The sequence below is a fragment of the Grammomys surdaster genome, unplaced genomic scaffold (genome assembly GCF_004785775.1).
Source record: "Grammomys surdaster isolate TR1022 unplaced genomic scaffold, NIH_TR_1.0 125146, whole genome shotgun sequence".
In the NCBI taxonomy this organism is placed as follows: domain Eukaryota; kingdom Metazoa; phylum Chordata; class Mammalia; order Rodentia; family Muridae; genus Grammomys; species Grammomys surdaster.
In genome coordinates, this window is record NW_021620042.1 from 549,042 (window position 1) to 567,348 (window position 18,307).

Here is an 18,307-nt window from a genome sequence, read left to right on the forward strand (position 1 = left end):
ACACACACACACACACACACACACACACACACACACACACACACACACATATGTAAACGAGAAGCAGAGAGAAACCATAGAGCTGTGGCTTGCTGAGTTTAGGGTATAGTCAGGTACCCTAATGGAGATACCAGGAAGACAGCTGGATAAGTGGTCTGAGGTTCTGAAGGTGGACATTTGGAAATCCCAAGATTCTGGGAATGTTTAAGGATAAAAAACTAGGTAAGATCACACCAAGAGTAAATGTGGCCTTAGTAAAGAGTTCTAAGCTAAGACCAGTAAAAGATCAAGACCCACAAAAATGCTGAATAAAATCTCACATATGGGCTCAGTGGACCAGCCCTTGTCTTGGATGTGCAAAGCCAAATTCAATTCCCAACACCACAAAACCAAACCAGAAGAAACCTGCATCTGCTTGTCATTGTGAGAAGGCAATTACGTTTTAATGATGATTTTACATTATATTCTAAATATTTACAGTTGCAGCTTTTCTCTGAAGTGTCCTGTGAGTCAGTCATGGGTTGAGTTTTCCCGGCCAATATGTTGCAGAGTTGCTGGTGCCGAAATGGAATGTTTTGAATGTCATAAAGAAGTCAGAGGGCACTAATAAAAGTCATAAAGAGCGCTTTTCTCAAGAGGAGAAATAGCTTTGGAGAACTCTGTTTCAGTCCTTGATTTAAGAAGGCATTTTCTAGACAGGCAGTCATGCTACGGTGGACCAAGCAGTTGAGTGTTTGTTCCATTAGCTGGTTTTGGCGAGAAGGTTGTTCATACATTGAAAAAGTGTTTTAAGACAAATGTATGTTAACATGATTTTACCAGGCTTTAGCAAGTTTGAAGAGCAGGGACCATGACAATGACATGAGCTTCGTCGTCACTTTGTGTGTTTATTTTGAGGGTTTTATTTTTCTATGTCTGCTGTTTCTCACTGAGTCAGAAGTATGAGAGAGCTGATACAGGTAGCATCCCTACCCAGTCTTCTGAGCATGCCCAGTGCGCAGACTTCTTAGCCATCGCACACTCTGCTTCCATTCCCCCCTTTCATTATCATGCTTCACAATTCCACTCAGCTGTCTGTAGCAGGAAATATTAAATATGCAATCCACGCTATCGCTGGCAAGGCACTGGCCCTCTGACCCTGAGCTACGAAATCTCTCCACCTAGCTCACTAAGTTCCCATGGCGGGTCATTGCCACACCAGCCCCATACTTCCAAATTGTTGGCTGGGGTGCCCTGCCATCGTACCTTTTCTCTAGAACTCAGTTGAGTCACCGAATTAAGAAAAACACTACGCAATTTTAGTTTAGAATCAAAAGGCAATCCCAACGGATTCGCTACCTGAACTGGATCAGGTAGGATCAGGTAGGATCAGGTAGGATCAGGTAGGATCTCTGCTACCTACACTTTGACTCCATAGTCCTTCTTGTCCAAAACCCTGTCTCCTACTGCCTCTGCTGCCCCGCTGTCCTACCCGGAAGTCCCGCCTACTTGTCCAATGATTGGTTTCCTGGAAACCTTTATTCATTAGAATGGTCACAAGAGGTCCTGAGTAGGTGATTCACCCTTCATCTGAGGCAGCCTCTCTTGGGGAAGCGGAGTTAGCATCAAAATACAGACAGCACCAGGGCTATCACAACAGCTGTCTATTTGAGTAAATGTTTTCCTGATAACCACATCTCTGCCTGCCTTCCCCAGAAGGGAAGGTTGAGCACACAATGTAACACCATCTTAACCTTGCAGCAACACAAACACTGACAATTTGTGTCCACACTAGCAGAAACTAGGGCTTCATATTTATTTCTTCCCTACCTTGCAGAAGACTTATTGAAAAATATTCCATAAAGGCATACATTTTTCATGAATCAAAATGTGGGTCTCTAAACTGTCACTTAGCTTCTGCTCCTCACTGGAATGGAAGGCATTCTTTTTGGAACATACCATTAACTAACCCAATAATGTATACAATATCTGGAGAAGGTTCCTTTTAAACTGCTCCCAAACAGATTATTGCTTAAAGCCCCCCCAAAAAAACCTCTGCTGTAACATGTATATTCAACAGAATTCATTTTGCTTACTAATTTGAAAGGATACTTTCAATATCAAATCAAAAATGCCACATAGATATCAAGATAAAAAAAACAATCAGACAAAGTTTAGTTTGGGTTGTATAAATTTACTAAATAATTTTCTTTTATTTTGAGATTATAACAACATCATTTCCCTGTCCCTTTCCTCCCTCCAATTCTTCCTACCTCTCCTTGCTTAAATTCATGGCTTCTCTGTTCGTTAACTGTTGGGACATACATCTATGTATACACATATATCACTAAATGTAACGTGCCCCATCTGTATAATGTTACTTCATGCATGGTTTCAGGGATAATCATTTGGTATTGGAGAACCATCAGTGAGCTCTTCCCTGAGAAAGTATTGCTCCTGCTCTCAGCCTTCCTTAGAGACCTGTAGTTCCCTAAGTCGGTGTGAGGCCTGATGAGCTTTCCCCATCCCCTTTGGCATGACTATTGTTGCTGCCCCCGTTCAACCTATGTTGGGCACTCACATTATTGAAACTTTATGGGTATAGATTCTGAAATATTTTCAAAAACAGGAATGTGTTCATATGTGATTTTCTCCTCTCATCTCTCAGTATTGGGAATTGACTTGACTGTACACTGTTTCTTTTCTTATGTGTTCATATGTGTATGCATGCTTACATATGTGTAGATAAGTGTGTGGGGGTGTTCATATGTGCATTCATTCATGTGGAAGACACAGGTTGGTGTCAAATGGCTTCCTCTATCACTCTCTGTCGTGTGTGTGTGTGTGTGTGTGTGTGTATGCTTGTATATACATATGCATATGTATATGTGCACACTCACACACACACTCACACACACACACTTATTTCCCTTGGTCTCTCACAGAATCCAAAGCTTGCCATTTTGTACATGCCCAGGTTACTCTGGGGATCCTTTCTCAGCTGCTGAGTGTTGAGTTTACAGATAGGCTCTACATTTATGTGAGTTCTGGGGATCTGAACCCCAGGCTTCCTGAGTGTTCAGCAACTGCCTTACCCACTGAGCTGCCTCTCCAGCTTATATGCCTACCATTTGATGGTACCACTCCACTGGTTGACGTGTCTTTACCTTCACTTTCCTGAGTGATTCAGCATGTGACCATGGCAAGCTGAAACTCAAGAGGCCAAGACTGTCAAAGATTTGGAATGCCACTGACCAGGACAGGAGATGCACTATTACAGTGACATTACTAAAATCTTGATTTCTTTCTCCAGCTCTACTTTACGAAGTGTTTCTACTGGATCCTCAAGACCTTCCAAGATCTGCTTGGTGTGTGGAGATGAGGCTTCTGGGTGTCACTATGGGGTAGTGACCTGCGGCAGCTGCAAAGTCTTCTTCAAAAGAGCCGTGGAAGGTAAATGCTCGTGTGGGTGTTCCCTGTATGAATTCCTCTGGGAGAGTCCTTTGCTTGCACAGTCCACATGCCTCACTACTGGGAAATTCTTGCAAAATATTTTTGATGTAATCTGTCAGTAATGAATAGGAATGATACCTTATCTTTAAAACTACCAGAGATTTTCCCCCTCATGGAACAGCATTTACCAGGAGCCGTTGAAGTCACGAGCAGAACCAGTGTGTCTCAAACACTGCAGTTGTCTCTTGCTGCATTTCAGTTTTCCATGAGACATGGAAAAAGAATTCCATGTCAGCATGCATTCAGTTTGCATGCTCTAGAATAACACTTTTTCAGTAGACACAGAATTTGTCTGCTCTCTCTTCTCAGAATTTCTCCGCAAATATATGCATCTGTGCAAATTAAAACGTTAATATAGGGATGTAGTCTCTGATTTAAATTATGTGCTATTCAGAATATTTCCTCAGCACCTATTCAAACTCTAGGTTCCACGCCCCCATCTCTCTCCCTTCGCGCTTCCAAGTCCCTCCAAAGGTATTCATATGAATATTATAAATGAAAAGTTTGGCTGGGTTGAACGAGTATGTGTAGGATAGCCTTGGCTTCCATCCAGGTAAACAAGTTCTTCTCAAGTTGAAACGGTTGCCTGTGCTTTCCTCTCCCCTCACTGGCAAGCAGATAATTAACTTCAGACTCAGGCCAGATGGTTTTATTAATGTTGGAAACTGTCTGAATGTGGAACATTCTCACTCTTACTAGAAGAATTATTTTGTCATTGACATTTATGTCTCTAAGGAGCTCCAAGTGAAGACCCTGTAACATTTAATTCTCAGGGAGATGTGTGAAGAGATGAGAGGATGCCCTGGGAACTTGAAAAAGAAGCACCCATGGCTCACCTTTTGCCAGAGATAACAGCCTTAGTCTTAGTTCCACAGCATGAGGTTACTGTGTTCCTAGGTTGACTTTACATTATTTGATTGATACAAATTATTTTACACAGTACTGTGATTGAACCCAGGGCCTCATGCATTTAGGCAAGTGTTCGACATCAAGTCACACCCCAACCCGGTTTACAGTTTTAATTATCCAATAGTTCCTAAGCACATCATAGAACTAGTAATAGGCTTTGAGTGTATAGATTCTTGTCACAAATGACAGACAATTCATCTCAAACTGGCTGGAGCTGGGAGGAAGTTCGTTGGTCCCCATGCTGGAAAGTCCTAGAACAGACTTTGTTTTGTATAAGCCACAGTCTTGAGCCGGGCTGTTAGAATTCCCTGGGATACTTGACTTTCTTCTGACTCTTGCCTGCGCATTCTCTCATAAGCTAGAGAGAGGAGTACCAGGCCTCCGTTTAAAGCAGGTGATTTGTCCCTGGTAGATCCTATGAAGGTACCCATGGAGCTGCCTCAGATTGAATATGGCTTAACTTAACTCTAGTGACAATGGACATTGCAGAGCCAGACAACCCAGACTCCCAGGCCCAGAGTCAGAAAAGGGGTATTTCCCTAAGGAAAGGCTGAGTCTGTTGCCAGATGTTGATTTTTCAGAAAGTGGAAAATAACACATTTTTCACAATCATAAAGGGATCAATCTGGTTTTCTTACTTCAGTCACATGATTGGCTCAGTATAAGATAAATAGATAAATTGAATTCTGACATCTTCCTAATTATTCTTGGCATCTTTGATCCTAAGACCTCCTCTTCCTCTGCTTACTAATTAGTAATCTAAGCAAACGACATCAAAACAAAGCTTTGTGGAGAAGAGCAGGGTAGAGTGGCCGTGGAGGCCTCCACTCTGCCAGTTCCCCGTGCCCTGGAGAGCTCCAAGTCAGATCCCATACCTGGCTTATTTCCAGAATCTTCCCTTTCTGTAGAAAAAGGAAATGTTTTAGGGATTCTTGCTTAATTTGCATTAAGTAGTCTCTGTGAAAATGCACAAAGAATTGTTTTTGTAACTAGGGTATAAATAAATGTGGGGAAACTCCCAAATATTGGTATCTTGATTTTTTTTTTTTACTAGAAAGTAGATCAATTAGAGAGATGACAAAGTTTGTTAAGTGTCTTTTAAGACTTTTGGTTTGGTAAGTGCGCTCTCTCTCTCTCTCTCTCTCTCTCTCTGTGTGTGTGTGTGTGTGTGTGTGTGTGTGTATGTGTGTTAAGGTCTAGGGACAGTCATGCATTGCTAGGCAAATGTTGTGTCACTGAGCAATATCCCTAGCCCTAAGACTTTCATTAATAGATTTTATTCCATATTAAATTTGAAATTTGGCTTTTAATATTCTAACAAGTGTGTATTTAAAATACAAATATTCAAAGCCTTCTTCATGTTTATAGTTGTGAATTTTGCATTTGTTTATTGCTTTCCCCTGCCCTCTCTCCCCTCCAAGCCCAGACCCTACCCAGCTCTTAGAATTTGCTCTTTACATTTTCATGAAAGCTCCAGCCTCCCTTTTTATTTATTCATGCCAACTCAGATACTAAAGGGGTATTTAAAACATCAAGTATGTGTGCATACATGTAATATAACATGTATGTATAAGTATGCTTGCTGACTTAAATGTTTGGGTTGTTTTCTGATTCTTTAATATCCTTAAGCCCCGTCTTAGATTACAGTAGTAGAGAATTTAAGGCAGCAGTAGTAGGTAGAGGAATCAGAGAAAAAGAGAGCCAGTTAAAGCTAAGCTAAAGGAGGCATCACAGTACCAAAGAATGATTAGGGAACATTACACCAGAATAGACAGCATGTCATGCCATACTCTGGGCTCCATGCCAGCTTATGGATGCCTCTTGAGAGGGTATTATCCTCCTAGACTCACAGTTCTCAAAGGGCATTTGAGGGTTCTGGGGAAAGTTCTTGGATGGGATTCTGTGTTGCCAAACTGTGCAGGATCCCTGCCCTGAGCCTCTCTGGTGATGTTGATCTGGAGGCACCTTTGGGTGTCACACAGTTGAAACAACATTGATCATCACAAATAAGGCTTCTTTAGGGGTAGGACATCCTTTCTTGAGAGCCTAGCAAAGCTATAGGTATAAATAGCCACCATATGAATATTTGAATAAATACAGGAATGACCTTTGTGACACTGATTCAACAAGATAAAATGGCTGTCCTAAGTCACTAAATTCCAAATGGAACTAGCCCCAAAATGTATGTCAGCATTTTAACTTCCAATGTAAAACTAATAATCCTCCTCTAAGTTTTCAGTCCCTCAATCCTGTTCCAGTAATAAAAGAGTGCAACTTCCTCTGGTCCATGTGTTTTCCATGAGATTCCTGAATGAGCAGCGCTGATTAGTTTCCAAATACTGTTTTAAAACCTAATTTCTCTCCAATACACAGTAGATGCATGTATCAGTAAATTTAGTTAAACCACTTGATATCCCCAGTGGGCCGCACCTTCAGCACTTGCACCCGCCCAAGAGCTCTGGATTCACGAATGAAAGACACACAGGCCAACTAATTTTGATATGTCCTGACTAACTCAATGGCTAGGCACTTCTAAACCTCCCTGTGGCTAGCAAACACTTCCCTCCAGTATTCCTGGCTTAACACCTTCTAAATCTATATTTTGTCTTTGCTGCCCTGTTACCTTCTAGGGAGCTCCCCACCTCCACCCTCAATAGGGCCACATTCCCTTTCCACCTACAATGTAAGATGTTTTCTCTCCTGCAGCTCTTAAATCTGATCTCTCTGCTTCTGAGTCATGGCGATTCTCCTCTTCTTCTTCTCTCCCTCAGTCCCTTGCCCAAGCAATCTAAAACCCTGTCTCTCTGCCCAGCCGTTAGCTGTACAGCAATTCTTCAATACCAATCGAAGCCAGCCGAGGGCAGGGACCCTCAGGTCTGGAAGCGTGGCATTTGGGAGTCAAATTAAAACAAAACATTAGAACTAATTCCTAACAGATACACAGTGTGCAGGAGACACAAGTCTCACACATCACCAGATCACAAGTGGAAGAGAGTTCATTGTTAAAAAATAGCAACTAGATTGATATTTTTATAAGCAGACCTGATAGGCTGAAGGGTTACCAACTTAGATAAACTAAGTCAAGTCCCAATCTCTGTTTCTCTTGAAGGAAGAGTCTTGTAAGTCTATTTCTTAAAGTCAAACAGCCTTAAAGATATCATTTCACGTTTATGTTCATTTTTTCAAATATTAATACAACCAAACCTGTAGTGAGAATTTTGGTTTCTTTAAAAGCACAGAAATATTATGGGAACATGTTTTCATTTTAATTCCAAGTGTAGGATATTAGACTGTTTCAGATTGTCCACAGCAACTATGATTTGCCTCATGCTCTAACAGGTGTGGTTTTTCTAGCTACAGATGATTTCTGCAAGTGTGTAACATTTGGAATTCTGGGACTCTTCAGAGGGTGTATAAATGCTAGGGACCTTAGAGGCCAGGTTGCTGTTGATGGCTTGTTGGTTGGTTGCACTTGGTTGAAGTTTGTAAAGTACTCATATACGAAGAGGAATTCAGAAGAAGAACTATATTATATATTATATATTATATGTTAATTATGTATTATATATCATATATTATATATTATATATTGTATATTGTATTTACTATATATTATATATTGATGGAGAGATCAAATTTTCCCCAAGGAATACGCCCCTAATCAGCAGAAAGAAGTCTAATGATAATGATACCCCCTTTCCCCTCCATCCTTTTTTCTCTCTTATCTGCTGTTAGGGTATTGGAAGGGTGGAAGAAGAAGAACCCACAAAGTAGCCAGACCTATGAAGCTCTAGCACATTTCTTTCATGAATACGTCTTTAGATTTATTGGTTGATTATCCTATAGGGTGAGATATTTTGAAGGAAATGTTATAGGTGATAAATGGTTAATTCTCTTAGATTCTTTCAGATTAATGAGAGAACTGAATGGGTCCAGAAGAAAGTATGTCTCATGCAATATGCTCAGGTTATCTCTGTGTGCACTCGAAAGAGATGAGGGCAAGCCAAAGTGTAACTGAGCAAGTGTGTGTTCTGATTGGAGGATAGATTCAACCATTGTGCCACAAAATAGAAACCTCCAATTAGGAGACACAAGGCAGTCTAGAAGATATTGAGTAATTCAAATATAGCCCCTGGCAACTGGCAGTATAAAATTAAGGTAATGATAAAGCAAGAAAATAATTTAAAGTCCACCAGATATCTTCCTTTAGTTAAATCAGATCAGCCTCTGTTGTTCCCGTCATTGTGTAAGGCTGATGAGGTTACTGATTAATGAGAGAACTGCATGAGTCCAGAAGAAAGTATGTCTCGTCATCACCACTACCTCAGGTAGGAGCACCAGGACTGGCTTACAGTTTTCCCATCAAACAGTTTAAAGATTGAGTTGACCATAGTCTTTGTTTTATCTGAAAAGTAAGAATCCTGGAAGCTGGTTCTATTTATTGTAGTAGTATTATGAACACCCATATCTTCTTGTGTTGCTGTGATCAAATACCTGACAAGGGGGAGCTGAAGTGGGTTGGTGTACATTGGCTTACAGTTTGAGCAGATATAGCACATCATATCTAGAAAACCATAGTGCAAGTGCTGAGATTGCTGGTCACTTTGCATTCAGTTAGCAGAGGGGAGACAGGAAATAGGGTCAGGCTAAGATACTTCAAATCACACGCCAAAGTGACCCACTTCCTCCAGCTAAGCCCCACCTCAAGGCTAGTTCTGGGGAGCCAGCATTCATACAGAGGCCTATGGGGGACATTTCACATTCTGACCACAGCTTCTCACTTTAGTGTTACTGGAAAATGTTGGTTGCTATGGAAACATACTATCGCCAAGACATTTAGGCTACCCTAGGAGGTGAGGGAGGGCTTCTCAAAGAATTGACCCCACACTGGCTATAGCAAGATTAGACTTGACAGTGCTGAAAGGGGCTTAAGCAGAGTGCAAATGGCGTCAGAAACAATTCTGTGTTGCCACTGTGTAAAGTTCAAGGTGTGATATTATCAAAATAAGGATAAAGACATGGATTGGGTACCAGTCCAGGACTGGAAAGAGGAGCCTAAATTCACCCTTAAGCAAAACTGAAGCCCTGAGTGTTTTTATACATGGGCTGTTTTCTCACTGACTCATTTAGGACCTGACTTTTCAACATGGTGACCGGTGGCTACTTTCATCATTTAGGCAAGAGATGACCTAGAGTAGGATTAGGGAGGACCAGAGGGACCAGAGGGAAGGCATCTTAGACTATCATTAGCAGCTCTGACTGGAGGGGAAAAGCCAAACTCCACAGTGATTTCCCCAGACTCCATTTCTGGTGGTATTTCTAAAACAGAATACTGAATGGGTGTATTGTGAGGGTGAAAGAGGAAAAGGTCGTTTGTTCAGCAAGCATTGATCTATTCCCTACCAACCCCAGGAATTGTATTCTGCATTTCTAGGACAAATTTGGACAAGGATTAAGGAAATATAAGAAAATAGCCAATGGGCCCTGTCTTGAGGGAACTTACAGTATTGCGAGTGGTGGCATGACATGAGTCACTTCTATAATATATGGAAAGGCTGAGAGATGGCTGTGTGACCATGAAAGATTTGCTGGCACAGAGGGAATAGACTGCAACTTGATTTAGGATGAGTTTGCAATGTCTGTGGAATCATTCAGGAGTGTCTAATAGGAAATGGGGTGTGTGTCTCTGAAGCTTGGGAACAGACCAAGCTTAAGAGTGAAGGTTCTAGAATCATCTTCCATGAGAAAAGATGTAATTGCCCTGAGACAGAGACACTTAGAGAGACAGAGGATAGAGCTTCTGACAACATGCATGGCACATGTACATGTAAATAATTTGTCTCTCACCCTCCTTCATGATGTATGCAGAAAAGGCTGGATTCTGACCATGTATGACCTCCTCAGTTTCAGGCATTACTGAGTCTGTGCATTTTCAATCCTAGCCTTGTTTTTTATTCATCCATGAGCTCTGATTATTGCTGGTCTTTATTCAGCCCAGAGTTCCAGACAAACATGACTTAAGGACTTGTTAAACACTGCATAAGCAACACTCACCAGGTGTTGATGTGATAACTATTTGATAACTAGTATGTGTGTTCTTCATGCATGTCTTCAGACCATTTATCTGACTTTCTAGAGTAGAAAATAGTTTGCAGCACTATATTAGAAAATGATTTGACATCTAGATGCAGGAGCCAAAAAACTAAAAAATAGTATTATCTGAAGAAAGCCCCTTGTAGCTTAAATTTTTAAATCAAGGTGCATTTCATGAGGCAAGTTTGAGAAATACCAATCAAGAAAGCAGAAAGTTATTTTCAAAGTTACTGCTTATGTTGATGTGTTGTTTACTTATAACACATTTTCTCCCCAAAAACATTCAATTAGCTCTCAGATTTCCACGACTTAAATGAAATTTAAAACAAGTGAAAGAGAGAACAGGAACGAGTGGAATGGGTTTGAGAAAGAAGCACAGAGGCTAAGATAGAGGTGTTGGAGAGATGTGTCCCAAGATCTTTAGGGCAGAAGCTGCCCTCAGACTTTGCTTACAGCCTTCTCATTACCAACAGAAATGCATGGTCACCTGACCTGCCATGGTGTTAGCTTCTAGTTGAAGGAATTGATGAGAGCATTTTCATGAGAAACTTTGGCTCATATGTGCCTACTTTTTTCATCTGCATGGTAACCTAGAATTTTAAAGGCAGTATTTCCATTGCTACTGATAGAATGTTTGATTGATATGTGAGGGCTTTTTTTTTTTGGTTGGTTGGTTGGTTGGTTGGTTGGTTGGTTATGCTTGGCAGGAGCAGGGGCAAGAAACACCACAAGGGATCAAATCTGGGTCCCCACACAAGCAACCACCTCTATAACTTGAGCTATACCCTCAACTCCCAGCCTTCTTGAATCAGTGAAGTTCAAGACTCATGAATCATGAGTTGAATCATGAGTTCAAGAAGGGAATGTCTTTGAATCTGAACTCTCTAAGCAATTGTGACAGGGAAGACATCAACTAATTTTGAACAATACCTGATGGTCTTGGTCTTCAATTCTTATAAATACTAAATATTTACTGAGTGATTATTTAATGCTCATTATGATAAAAAGTTTATTATATTTTATCATTTTGATCCTATGATAATCCCCATGTAATGAGTAGAACTGGTTATCCTTGTATCAGAAAACAGTCCACTGAGGCACATAAAACGTTAACCACTTATCAGATGTTACCCAAGTAGAAAGAAGGAAGGGCCAATGCCAGGCCTCAAACCTCAGATAACCCAGGTAGCCTGGCACTCTGTACTTAGTGTACAAGCTGTCCCTTATTCAGAGTTGCCTCAAGTCTCAACTGTTTTACTCATAGAAAAGGTAGAGGAATCGCTCAGGCTGGAAGGTGGGCACACTGTGGTTTAATAGTTATCTTGCTATATTCTAAATAATTAACTCTTATCCTTTCCAAGTTGAAATTATAATTTGAATTACTGTTGCCTTAGGTAATCGCTACTCTTTCTTAAGGAATGAATTTCATATCAAGAGAGAGAGAGAAAGAGAGAGAGAGAGAGAGAGAGAGAGAGAGAGAGAGACCATTACCATAATCTTGAAATATCTCAGCAACATCTTGATACTAATCTGAAATCTTATTTGAAATTTTTATGTTTCTATATTTCATTTCCTATGTGTGCTAGAAATGATATGTAGCCTGAGAGAAGGCTTAAGGAAGCACTGAGAGAAGATCTTCAAGTGAAACTCACGCTTTAGCTGTTAGAGTTCTCCTTCATGCATGCTACTAGCTCACGACCACACCTGAGTCAAGAGCCTAGCCTTCTCTCTTGACATGCACTCAAGGTATAATTAGCATCATGCAATCTGCATAATTTAATAAACTTGAAAATAATTAAGTCCTGAAAATGAGAATTGCTGAATTTCCTGAAAGCCAGTGTCAGACAGATGCCTGGAAGGATAGGAGGGGTGTGGGGATGTTGATGAGAGAGTGAACTTGGAGGGGAGAAGATGGAGGTCAGAACCTGTAAATGACTCTCAGGACAATCTCTAAAGCTCCCCCAGTTCCATGAAAGCCTGCTTGACTAAAGTAAGCCCGCACCCAAGAGGTAGAGGAACAGATTAAAGAAAGGGCTATTGGGGGTAGTCTGGCACTGCTTGTATTCATATGCTAAATTTTATACCCCAAGATCTGATTGTCCCAAGAGCAGTTTCCCACATGCACCAGCCCTTTTGTACAAACCTTACTGCCCAATTTAAAACTATTGGCTAAATAAAACTGGCAAGAGCCAATTACTGGAGAGAACAGAGAGAGGTAGAGTTTGAATCACTGGGCTGTGGGTCAAGAGTAGGGACCATGAGTAGGAGGAGAAGAGAGAGGGAGAGAAAGAACTCAGAGGAACAGAATACAGGAGAATAGGAGGACTCTGTTAGTTGTGATGGACCAGCATCATGTGTCCCAGTGAAATGCCTCCCCAGGACACCAGACTTCTAGAGCAGAGGTAACCCAGGAAGATTCAAACAGCAAGTATTTGAAGAGCACAGTTGGGGAAGTAGCCAGCCTAGGGTTAGAGAATTAGATTAGAAGTAATCCCCCAGTACTTGTGCAAAGCCTAATAAATAAATTATAATTGAGCTCATTCATTTGAAGCTAGATGAGGATAAGCATAATCCATATTATTTTACAAAAACCCTAAAACACAAGCCTGAATATTGGAATGAGAAATCTCAGTCTTTCTCTTGAATATAGCAACTTCGTACTGAGTTACTTACAGTAGGAGAAAATCCAGCACATTGGCTATGCTAGGTTTACTTTCTGTATAAGTGAATTCTAGTGGAGGATGCTACCTAGAAGAGGAAGAGACAGTGGGGAATGGATCATGTATGATGTGAAGTAAGACAGGCCTTCCTGTAGATGGAATTGGCCCAGATGAGTGGACAGCCTAACTCAGGCATGAGAAGGAAACATTGGTGGAGTTAATGCTGGGTAGTCCTAGAGAATGACAGCCATTTTTGACAGAGATTTGGAGAAGCTTCCAGTTAAGCATCAAGCAGAGGAGGAGAATTTAGAACTATTGAGATTATAGAAAATTTATTTTCCAGCTGGTTGAAGTTGTCCAGAAAGAGAGAAGCAAAGGAGTGAAGGTATTACAAAAAAAGAAAAAGAAGAGAAGGAGGAGAAGGAGGAGGAGAAGGAGGGAGAGGAAGAGGAAGAAGAGGAGAATAAAGAGGAAGAAAAGGAGAAGGAGGGGAGGAGGAGGAGGGAGGAAGAGGAAGAAGAATTATATTCTTACTGATTTTTCTTGAGAGTTTAAAAATAAACAGTATGGTTAGTTATTAGGTAGTTGTCAGTCAATGAGCTTGAATAACAGAAAATCAGTAGCCACCATGGCTGCTTAGAAGAGAGGATAAGAAGCTATGTGGAGAATACAAAAGTCTATTAAAGGTATTGGGCCCTCAGCATGAGCAAGGCAGGCCAGCTAGGATAGTGATGCTGGCGGGTTGGGGCTGCTATTGCTCTTATTCCTAATATCACCACTTCTAAATGATAACTTTAGTATATCTAAGGGAGCTACAATATGATGTCATTTATGATTAGAAAAGGAAAAACTGTAGAAAATAAGAAAAAAATTATTCAAGTTCCTCAAATTTTCACTCAAAACAATACACAGATTACAAGTATACCAAATATTTCTTTTATATTACTCCTTTATTCATCCAATGACCTTCCTGACTCCTTTGCCAGGAAAGAGGGAGCTTGTGGGGAAAAACTCTCACGACAGCCCCAGAATTGCGTGGCGTCCCGGGACTGCAGCAGGGGCCCACAGAGGCTGGGGGCAGAAAAAGTCTGAAGTTTCCAGAGACTGGAAGCTTTGGCAGCAGCAGGCCCCAGAAGACACATGGGCTTAAAAAGTTTATTGTTCATAGCATGGTAGTTGGGTCTGGATGTACACGTCCCCTGTAAAAGCCAGGGGGAGCTAGCTTAAATAGGGGAGGGGAAAGAGGGTGTAGGAAAAGGAATGATTTAATTAGCTACAACCCCTGGCCTTTAGATAACTCATGAATATGGAAATCTCTGTTAGTCCTGCCCTCTACCTAGATGCTAACACAAAACCTCTCTGGGAGGAGCAACTCTAAGCCAAATGTGTATACAAGGTGCATGCTAATGGAGGTGTAGGTTGCATGTGGGAAGAGTCTGGAATCTGGGAGCGTGGAGAGATAAGTGCTGTCCCTCACAGGACATGTCCCTGTTGTGTCTCCGGCTATCTCAAACCCAGTGCTCTACCGGGGAGACCAAACCATCCCTTTGCAGCCCCAGAGGAGCTATTCTAGAGAAAAACAAAGTCATTGGAAATACATATTCTAAGAGTTTGGCCTTACCTAATACAGTTACTCTGAGGCAGGAACAGGAAGCAAGGCTTGTCTTTCCAAAAGAAGGCTTCAAATCCACCGACAGTTATCATGAAAATAGCCGTAGGTGTGTGTATAATCCTCTTCCCTCTCTTCTTCCCGTGTTTCCAGTAACATAGACCAAGTCCTCATCACAAGCCAGCACAGGCCAGCACAGGCCAACACAAAGCAGTGACGCAGTGACACTCACAGCCACCACTGAGCTCTATCTGTCCCAGAATGCCTTGTTTGGAGCCTTTAACAAATGGAATTTATGGAATATGACACTATGCTACAAAAACCTCACCTTTGAGAACATGTGTTATTAGTGACAACAAACACGAATGCCTCAGATCACAAAGAACATTCACTCAGCAAAGGCAGGCATCTTCCCCCAGGTCTAGGAGCCCATCTTGGATCTCTAAGAAGTCTTGAATGTCTTCAGGGTTTAACTTCCTAAAGCACTGTTGTTTGACAGTGCAACACATTTCTAATACAAATGTTTTGTTTACTTTTATAACAGTAAAATCAGAAAATACTGCAAAAATCCTAAGCGAATATAATCGGAGAATGGTAAACTAATATGTCAGAAACATTAAAGAATCAGAACTGATTAGCTTGGTGTAGATATTGAAGCTTTGAAAAGTTTGTTATAAACTCGTAGTTTTACTTATTTGTCTCAATGGAACCAAAACTATAGAGTTTGTAGAAAAAGAGGGGACCAATGTGTCTTCCTTCCTCTTGTATTTCATTTTACTTTGGTTTTATTTTGGGGGGCAGGGGTGTCAGAGGTTCACTAAGTGGCCTCTGCTTCCAAGTGCTAGGAAGACAGGAATGTACTTCCCCTTTCTCCCGCCTCTCAATGCCTTGCTTTGCAGGAAGAACCAGAACATGAGTTTACAGACTCGAGGGCTTGTGTAGCAACCATTTACAAGTACTGTGGTGAAAAGTATTTAGATTTTACTTGGCCATTTGAATCCTTGCTATGATCCACCCTCATTCCCTAAGCCGAAGTATAATAAAGGCGTCAACAGAATAGATTCCAGTGGTGTTTTTATGGAGAGGTGCACAGAACGGCACTCCCCACTCTGAAGCTGAGCAAATAATTGACCGTCTGCTTCCTCTTCTATAAACAAAAGGAAATAAATCTTTAAAGCATCCGCCCTGCCTGTCTCAAACTGAGGAAGATAAAAAATGGGTACACATATGTTTAAGTTACTTGAGAAACAATAAAAGATCACTTTATAAACCTTCCTATTAAAAATCCTTTCCTATTCTCCAGAGCTTGATCAGTATGCACCAGTTATCAATAAAATAGAAAATATTTATACAATAGCTAATTTATGTATGTGTTAAATATTTGTCTTGAAGAAGTAAAAAAATGAAGAAAAGCAAAGACAATTTTCTGTTCTTTCTAGATCATAATTCTAAATTTGTTTTTATCTTTAATTAGCTATACCAAGATTTATAAAATTTACTGAATTCTACCATTCCACTCTGACAACTTAGTTGGAAAATCAATACAGAATTAGTCTAGGTTGAGTGTTTTGTTTCATGTGTTTCTTTGTGTGTGTGTGTGTGTGTGTGTGTGTGTAGAGTATATGTGTGTAGGATGTGTGTGTGCATACGATGCATGTGTGTGGAGCATGTGGGGGGGATTATGTGCGTGGGGGGAATGTGTATAGGATGTACGTATGTGTAAAATGTGTGTGTGGTTGCATCTATGTATGTGTTTGTAAGATGTATGTATGTGTCTGTGGGATGTGTTTGCGGACTGTGTATAGGATATTTGTGTGTGTGAAGTGTGTGGTATGTGTAGGATACATGTATGTGCATACATGATGTATGTATGTGTGTGTAGGGTGTATGTGTGTATAGGACATGTGTGTGTAGGGCATATGTGCGGGTGTAGGGTGTATGTATATGTGTGTGTGTAGGATGTATGTGTATGTATGTGTGTGAGTGAGGATATAGACGTGCTGTGACACAGGCCTGACCAGAGGACAATCTTGGGTGTCTGTCCTCATTCAGGACAGACAGCTGTCCCACTGTCTGTCCTGAGATGGTGGGCCTGAGCTACTGCACATGGCTTTTGCTTGAGTTCTAGGGATTTGAACAAAGGTCCTCGCTATGCACACCAAGCATTTACCCACTGTGGCATCTCTCCCAAGCCCAGATTATGGTTTGTTTGTTTGTTTTTTTTTAATGTGGCCATAACATAGCATTTCTCCAGTAAAGAGACTTCACAATTTGATACTGCTTTTACTGTGTGGACTGAAAATGAGTAAGGATGGAAGGTACTAATAGCATGTTATAGAAATTCTAAATAAAAATCACAACAAAAACAATTCTAAGATAGAAAACTTGAAATATTTATAGAAATGCTGCTACTAAATAATAGATTAAAATCCTACTAATAACCTTCTCTTTCTGTCTTTTAAATTAAATGTCCTTGTGACACATCTGATTAGGATTTATTTATGTAATTAACAATTAATGATACATAAAATTCAATATATTTATGTTTTACCTTGGAAATATTGAGATAACTAAACTCTGTCTAATTTCACCATAATCTGAGAGAACTGAGCTGTAGTCAGAACTAAGGTAGACCACAACTCACTCAGACACAAAAAGACAAGGGGAACATGGGGAATCAGGCAGCACTGGAAGACAAAGAAAGGCAGAGAAGCCAGAGGGCTGGAGCTGCAGGAGACAGAGCAGTTACTGGAGATGGGAGATGTGCACCACACTGCCTACAGCACAGAGAATCCTGGCGTGCTCCTTCAGCCAGCCCTTCTGACTTGGTGCCATGCGCACTCTGTACTTTGTTCCCATTGGTTAAAAGGCATAAAGACCTCGTAGAAGCACGTGACTGCCTTCTCAGCAATTGGCATACTTTTTAATCAGCATTCTTTTTCTTTAATTACTGCATAATTTGCTTTTTGAGACAGGTTTGCCCTATGCAGCCCTGGCTGTCCTAGAATTCTGTCTGTAGACCAGGCTGGCCTCAGACTCAGAGCCTGCCTCTGCCTACGGAGCGTCGAGATTAAAAGCCGGCACCACCACAACCAGAAATCATCAGGTATATTTTGAGAAATATTTATGAAGTTGTAGAACTACTACAGAAACCAAATGGAACCCTGAAATATGTATTTTCTGTTTAACATTTTTTTTTTTTTTACTTTTTTACAATAAAATTTCTCACTACGGAGCTCAGTTCAACAAATCGAACACTGGCACGTATCCAGACGCTGAGATTTATTTTCTTTCTTGGGTTGACTTGTAATTCATGGTAGTGACCCACAAGGAAGAGATACAAATCTAGAAAGTCATTTTAGTGGGAAAAATTAACTTCTGTTGAGCTTTGAACACATAAAACAATTCAGAGTTATTACATTTTAAAGATTATTTGACAAAAAGGAAGTCAACTGTGATGGCTCTAGTGAACAGGCACACATCAAAAACACCACAGATAAATGTTTCTTCACTTATGTGGCAATAAAAGGTGAGCTTCTTGTCC

General features: G+C 40.7%; 1 protein-coding gene across 1 annotated transcript in view; it reads left to right on the forward strand.

Moving 5' to 3' along the window:
• Positions 1-18,307, forward strand: part of Nr3c2 (nuclear receptor subfamily 3 group C member 2) — a 320,864-nt gene that overhangs the window by 168,914 nt on the left and 133,643 nt on the right. Inside the window, exon 2 of the mRNA XM_028785173.1 lies at positions 3,293-3,432. Within this exon, the coding sequence (XP_028641006.1) occupies positions 3,293-3,432 (140 nt within the window). The remainder of the gene's footprint in view (positions 1-3,292; positions 3,433-18,307) is intronic.